At 31.1% G+C, this 7,500-nt stretch overlaps 1 protein-coding gene across 1 annotated transcript; it reads left to right on the plus strand.

The window, feature by feature from the left end:
- The first annotated feature begins 6,727 nt into the window (after nucleotides 1–6,727).
- Nucleotides 6,728–7,276, plus strand: LOC138860654 (uncharacterized). The gene is made up of 2 exons (XM_070118663.1): nucleotides 6,728–6,928; nucleotides 7,028–7,276. The coding sequence occupies exons 1-2, from the start codon at nucleotides 6,728–6,730 to the stop codon at nucleotides 7,274–7,276; spliced, it is 450 nt and encodes a 149-aa protein (XP_069974764.1).
- The last annotated feature ends 224 nt before the right edge of the window (nucleotides 7,277–7,500 follow it).

A 7,500-nucleotide genomic window follows, 5' to 3' on the forward strand; every position in this document is an offset into this window, starting at 1 on the left:
AATAATAACAACAACAATAATAATAATGATAATAATAATAATAATAATAATAATAATAATAATAATAACAATGACAGTAATAATGATAATGATAATAATGATAGTAATAATGATAATTACAATAATGATGATAACAAATATGGTGATAATGATAATGACAGTGATAATCATAGTACGAATACTGATAGTGATGATGATTATAGTTGCAATAATGATACTTAAAATAAATAATGATAATAAAAAATAATTGTACTACTACTACTAATAATAATAATAGTAGTGATAACAAGGACAATAATAATACTGATGATACTAAGTAAATACGAGCAATAATGATAATGATAAAGATAATGACAATGATATTAATAATGATAATGACAACAATAACAATATGATGATGATAATGGTAACATTAGCAATGATAATAATGATGATGAAAATGGCAATTTTAATGGTAATAAAGATAACAATGATAATAATGTTGATAATAATGATAATGATAATAACGATGCTGGTGATGATAGTGATAACAGTAATGATAATGATTCTCATAATAATAACAATATTCATAATGTCAATATCTAAGATGTCCAGAACAACAAAATAATAGTAAAAATGACAGTGATAACAATGAAAAAATACGGTATGCTGGCAGTTACCATAAGAAAACTAAAACATAAACAAGTAAAAGTAAAAAGATGGGAAAATAACAGAAAAATAAACAAATAAAGAAGAGAAAAAAATTATATATAAGATAAAAAGAATCAAAATAAACAAGAAATATAAAACAACAAATGAGAAAAGAGGAAAATGAAGATAAAACCTAAATGAATTATGAAAATAAACCAGTGGGCAAGTAAACAGGAAGAAAATAATGAAATAAAACTAAGTAAAATGGAATAAAATAAAACCAAAACAGCCGAATAAACATAAACCAATAAAATAAAACACAAAAAGAAAACGGAATTTCAGCGAAATAAAAACGGAAAATCAGACAATAGGAAATAAAATATGGGAAAGAAAAAGAAAGAAAATTAAAGTACCTTAAAAAACATAAACCAATACACAAGTAAAAGAAAAGAAAGAAAACACAAACAGAAAGCAGAATTTCAGTGTAAAAGAAAACGGAAAAGCCCGCGCGCGAGGGAAAAGGAGACACGTTGAGCAAGATTGATATTAAACACAAATAATGACCCAGTGAAGGCTGTGAGATTAATGACACCGGGGTCATGATGGGACGGAAAGGCCTGGAATTTTTATTTCATAATTTTTTTCTTTCTCTCTTTTGAACTATAAACCTATTTTCCCGTCCGGAGATAATGGGTACAGACTGTTCGGCATCCATCCATCATGGCGACCAAGGCCAGTGATGAAGAGGAAGTTTGTGATGCGCGCTAAATTTTTTTTTTTCTCTTTTCTTTTCCCTTTTCATCAAGTTTTCGCTTTAAGTAGGTGTGTTTCTCTTTTAAATATGCTCGTATATTTTGTTGTGATTATATCTTTTGCGAGAATATAAGTACTACTCTCATAATGAAATGAAGATTTTTTTCTCAAGCATCAAAGGTCCATTGCGTATATTTAAGTAATGTCTATGCTAATAAAAGACAATATATATATATATATATATATATATATATATATATATATATATATATATATATATATATATATATATATATATATATATATATATATATATATATATATGCCCTTGTAAACCATAATTTTTCATATATATATATATATATATTGTATGATATTTGTAGGACAATAATAATGATTATTATAATGGTGATAATTATAATAATACATATCAGAGTAATAATACAATTGATAATGATACTGTTATTACTACTAAGGATAATGATAATAATAATGATAATGACAATGACGATGTTGATAGTAATGATGATAAAATTACAATAATGATAGAAAATAAAAGTTAATGTTAATAATGATTATGATAATAATGATAATGGTAATAATATTGATAATGATAATATTACCAATAATATATATATATATATATATATATATATATATATATATATATATATATATATATATATATATATATATATATATATATATATATATATATATATATATATAACAATGATATTGACAATAATAATGATAGTAATAATAAATAAAAAAAATAATGGCAGTAATGATAATCATAATGAGTGATGATAATGATAATGATAATCGTAATAATGCTAATTACAATCATATCAATAATATTAATGATGGTAATAAGAATGATAATAATCATCATCATTGTTATCATTATCATTATATTGTTATTATTATTATCATCATCTTCATTATTATTGTTACTATTGTTTTTATCACCATCATTATTATCATTGGTATTATCATTATTATATTATAAATATCAATATACTTACTATGATCATTTTCATTACTATGATTGTTATCATTATTGTTATTATCATTGTTACTATTAGCTTCATTATCATTGCTGTTATTATCATAATATCATCATAATTTTCAATATCATTACCCTAGTTATTATCATTATTGTAATTATTGTAATTTTGATCAATATTGTTATCATCATTATCATTATCATTATCATTACTGTTATGATTATTATTATCATTACTATTATTATTATCATTTTTATTACTGATATCGTTGTTATCAATAATTGTCCTCATTATCATTATCGATATTATTATCATTATTTGAAATTTTACTATTATCACTCTTATCATTATCATTATCATTATCATTATCTTATTTTTTACTATTATCATTGATATTATTATCACTGTCACTATTATCATTATTATTATTATTACCATTGCCATAATTTTTTTTATCGTTATCATCATTGCTTTTACTATTACTATCTTTATTATTATATTTGTTATCATGATAATGATAACGATATTAATAATCATAATAATAATGATTACTTTCACAATCATCATTACTGCTATTGGTCTTGTTGTTGGTCATAAATTTCTATCATCATCATCATTATCAACATTTTCACATCAATATTGTTATCATTATGATTGCATTATTCCCGCCTTCAAACCATAGCTATAGACATCAAATATATCAATCATTTCATCCACATTTATATTTTTTTACTTCAGTATAATTGATAACATATCCTGCTTCAGTCATCACTCCTGAATTCATTATCAGTGTGATCAATATGTCAATTTCTGTCTCGGTTAATTAGTTCATTATATTTGCTCGGGGAAACCAAATATAAATGCAAATGCAATAAGGTATAATTTGTTTGCAATAATCAGATCGAACAAATATGAAATATTGAAGAGAGAAAAAAAATAAAAATCAAATACGTAAAACTACGATATATTTTACCGCGATCAGACACAAACCCATGCTTTTAGGTATAAATGCATTGTTAATGTGTATATACATATGCTGTATACGTGTGTGTGTGTACGTGTGTACGTGTGTGTGTGTGTGTGTGTGTGTGTGTGTGTGTGTGTGTGTGTGTGTGTGTGTGTGTGTGTGTGTGTGTGTGTGAGAGAGAGAGAGAGTGTGTGTGTGAGTGTGCGTGTGTGTGTGTGTGTGTGTGTGTGTGTGTGTGTGTGTGTGTGTGTGTGTGTGTGTGTGTGTGTGTGTGTGCATGTGTGTGTGAGTAAGTGTGCATGTGTGTGTTTGTGTGTGTGTGCGTGCGTGTGTGCGTGCGTGCATGTGTGTGTGCCTGTGTCTTTGCTACTAGAGAGATAGACAGATTGATACGGACATACATGTGTGTGCGTGCGTGTGAAAACAAGTGAATAAAAAACGTATTATACTCGATTACATAAGCACATTTTATATCATCAGCTCTATCGTTATCAGGACACTGAGTAAAGGCATATTAGAGCGGGAAAGTCCTTTGCAGAATCATGCAACATTATAAGATTAGACGATAGAACACGGAATCGTCGTGAGACTTCTGGACACCCAGGGATCAAAAGTGTAAACTCTTGACTTTGACACGTTTATTGAGACAAAAGTAAAATAAGGTTATGGAGTTTAATGAAACCTATAAACATTTTTTTTTCTCTCATTCTTTTCTTATTTTTATAATTCATTATTGTCATATGAATAACGAAGTAAGTTTATTGAATTGATGCTTATTAGATGTTTAGGGATGAATTATGCCATACATTATACACAGAATCACTGATATAATTCGAGAAGTAAATATGTCAGTATCCTCTACGATAAGTATATACATCAGTATCCTCACCTTATAAAAAAACACCATATTTCTAATACTCCTAAATATCAAAACGTGAATTCATGACACGAAATCTTAAAAGAGAAAAGGGAAAAGTAAAGCGATTCCTTCCCTAGAACCGAAAACAGGAGCGCGTGAGAGCAAAAATGTCGTCTCACTTCTGATAAACTGATGTGTTTACGGTACGGAGACCTTAAATTTCCTCCAAGTTCATCCGCTATTCTCGTTTCTCTCTTTCTCCCTTTATCGTCCTCCCTTTACATTTCATCCGTTTACAATTTTTTGTTTGATATTATGGTTTTGTTTATAATCATGTTCCCTCTCTACCTCTATTACCTCCTCCATTACTTTTATTACTTCCGCCAAGGAGGTTTTGTTTACGTACGTCACCAGTGTATTTGAGAAAGAGGCGATTTTAATGTTATTCTTCAAGTGTGAATATTTATATTGCATCAGCGCCCCTATTGCTTTGGCGGAGGTATGCGCTCTCTGAGGTATTAGTATTATCATTATAATCGTTGTTATCATTGATGTTGTTATTGCTGCTATCATCATTATTATTATTATCAGCATTATCATTATTAATAATCATCACTATCCTCTTTTTCTGATTTATTATCACTATCTTTATCACCATTATCATTGTTATCATCATTTGTATTATAACCATCATTAGTAGTAGTAGTAGTATCATATATGCATTATCAATATCATCTCCATTATTATAATCATTGCCATTATCACCATTATCTCTATTATCATCATTGCCATTATCATCATTATCATCATCTCCATTATTATCATCATTGACATTATCCTCATTATCATCATCATTACCACTATCATCGTGATCATCATCATCATCACCATCATCATTAATATCATTATCACTGATTTTTAAATTCATCTTTTATCTAATTTTTATTTTATTATTTGTTTACATTCGCGCTCCCTCTTACTCCGCCATCATCGTTACACAGGAGTCCCCTGTTTTCACTTTGGAAAATGAATTAAATTTTCCCCTCGGCCTCCCGACCCGCTAGATGAATTCTTGTTTACTCTGCTAACATCTTGATGAAGGTGACACGTTCTGTAACTATATGATTAATCGCCATACTTAAGGGGAGAGGGTGGGAGTATGAGGAGGGAGGAAGGGGGGCTGGGGATGGTAGGGGTAGTAGGGGGAGTTAGGAGGAAGGGGGGATGGGAGAGGGAGGGAGAGGAAAAGAGAGAGAGAGAGAAGGAGAGAAAGAGAGAGAGAGAGAGAGAGAGAGAGAGAGAGAGAGAGAGAGAGAGAGAGAGAGAGAGAGAGAGAGAGAGAGAGAGAGAGAGAGAGAGAGAGAGAGAGAGAGAGAGAGAGAGAGGGAGAGAGAGAGAGAGAGAGAGAGAGAGAGAGAGAGAGAGAGAGAGAGAGAGAGAGAGAGAGAGAGAGAGAGAGACAGAGAGAGAGAGAGAGAGAGAGAGAGAGAGAGAGAGAGAGAGAGCGATAGATATATAGAGAGGGTGGGAAAGAGACAGACAGAGACGAAGTTTCTGTGAGAGTGACAGAGAAAGGGGGGGGAGAAAGAAAGAAAGAGATAGTATGTGAGAGAGAGAGTGAGACAGACAGACAGACGCAAAAAGAAAATAAGAGAGAGAAAGAATGAAAGAGATATCCATTAACCCAACATTACTTCAGTATGTAACAAAATCCTTCTTGTGTTCTGTAAGAAACAATGGAATTTTGATGATACAGAAGGATACAACTTTAATCTACAACACGAGAGTAAATTAAGAAAAGTTTAGAACTCATTTATATTTTAGATGGATTCGGAGATACGCTGGTGCACTTAGAGTTTTCTTTTTAGATACATTTAGATGTTTAAATGTATTCAAAATAGACTTTTAGTTTATGTGTAGCAATATTTAAATGTATTTTTGATGTATCAAATGGAATGCAGATGAAGGCAGTTATGTCTTGATGCAAAAAATATTAAAATAGAGAGGTGTTAAGAAGCAAAAATGAATCAATTTAGAGAAATTAGATGTACAGACATGCTTCATAGTCTGTGTCAAAAACCTAAAAGTCATGATTTAATAACTTATCACACAGGTTTTCCATTTACTATTCATTATCATCGTTGTATCCACCTTTTTTTCAAATTCTCATTATCATCCGTCCTATCAACAATTTATACAATATTTGTGACAATTTTAATGGTGGTAATTAGGTGATCAGTAAAAATGATTCTCTCTCTCTCTCTCTCTCTCTCTCTCTCTCTCTCTCTCTATATATATATATATATATATATATATATATATATATATATATATATATATATATATGTGTGTGTGTGTGTGTGTGTGTGTGTGTGTGGGTGTGGGTGTGGGTGTGTGTGTGTGTGTGTGTGTGTGTGTGTGTGTGTGTGTGTGTGTGTGTGTGTGTGTTTGTGTGTGTGTGTGTGTGTAGAGGCATGCAACCGTAAAACCCCTGCTTCAGCCTGTATAATGGATGATTCGTTGCAAACGCGAGACGGCGAGGGCGTTCCCCAGAAGCGACGCGCGCTGGCATCCCCGGCCAACCCGAGAAATGAGCAAGGGATCCCCTGGAGACCACGCCCAGACACGAAGAAGAAAGTGGAAGACGAACTAAGAATTGGAACGTGGAATTTAGATAGAAGGGCAGGGAAAGGAAAAGAAATAGGTGAAGTAGTGAAACGAAGAAAAATTTACCTTTTATGTGTTCAAGAAACTAAATGGGCGTGTAATAGTGCAAGCGAAATCAATAATGAGTAGATTTATTTATAGTGGCAGTTCAAGGAAAAGAAATGGAGTGGGAGTCATAGTAAGAGAAGATTATACAAAGTCCTAGAAGTGGAAAGGTATAGTGACAGGTTCATTAAAGTAAAGTTTGCAATGAAGGGTAAACTAATTAATGTTATATCAGCATATGCTCCACAGGTAGGATGTTCAGAGGAAGAAAAGAAGGATTTTAGAAATGAGTTAGAAGAGCCAATAAGAGAAGGACCAGATATGGAATACCTTGTAATTGGATGAGATTGAAATGGAAGAATAGGAAGAGAAGCCGAAGAATATGAAGGAACGTATGGAGGTACGGGATACGAAATGGAGAAGGGGATAGAGTGCTTGAGCTTGCAGAGAATGCAGAATTGTTATTTGTCAACACATTGTTTAAGAAAACATTAACATATGATCACACACGATAGCGGGGGCCACAAGACCCAAGTAGATTACTTACTGATAAGGAAAAACGAGAGAGG

This window comes from Penaeus vannamei, chromosome 42 (assembly GCF_042767895.1).
Source record: "Penaeus vannamei isolate JL-2024 chromosome 42, ASM4276789v1, whole genome shotgun sequence".
In the NCBI taxonomy this organism is placed as follows: domain Eukaryota; kingdom Metazoa; phylum Arthropoda; class Malacostraca; order Decapoda; family Penaeidae; genus Penaeus; species Penaeus vannamei.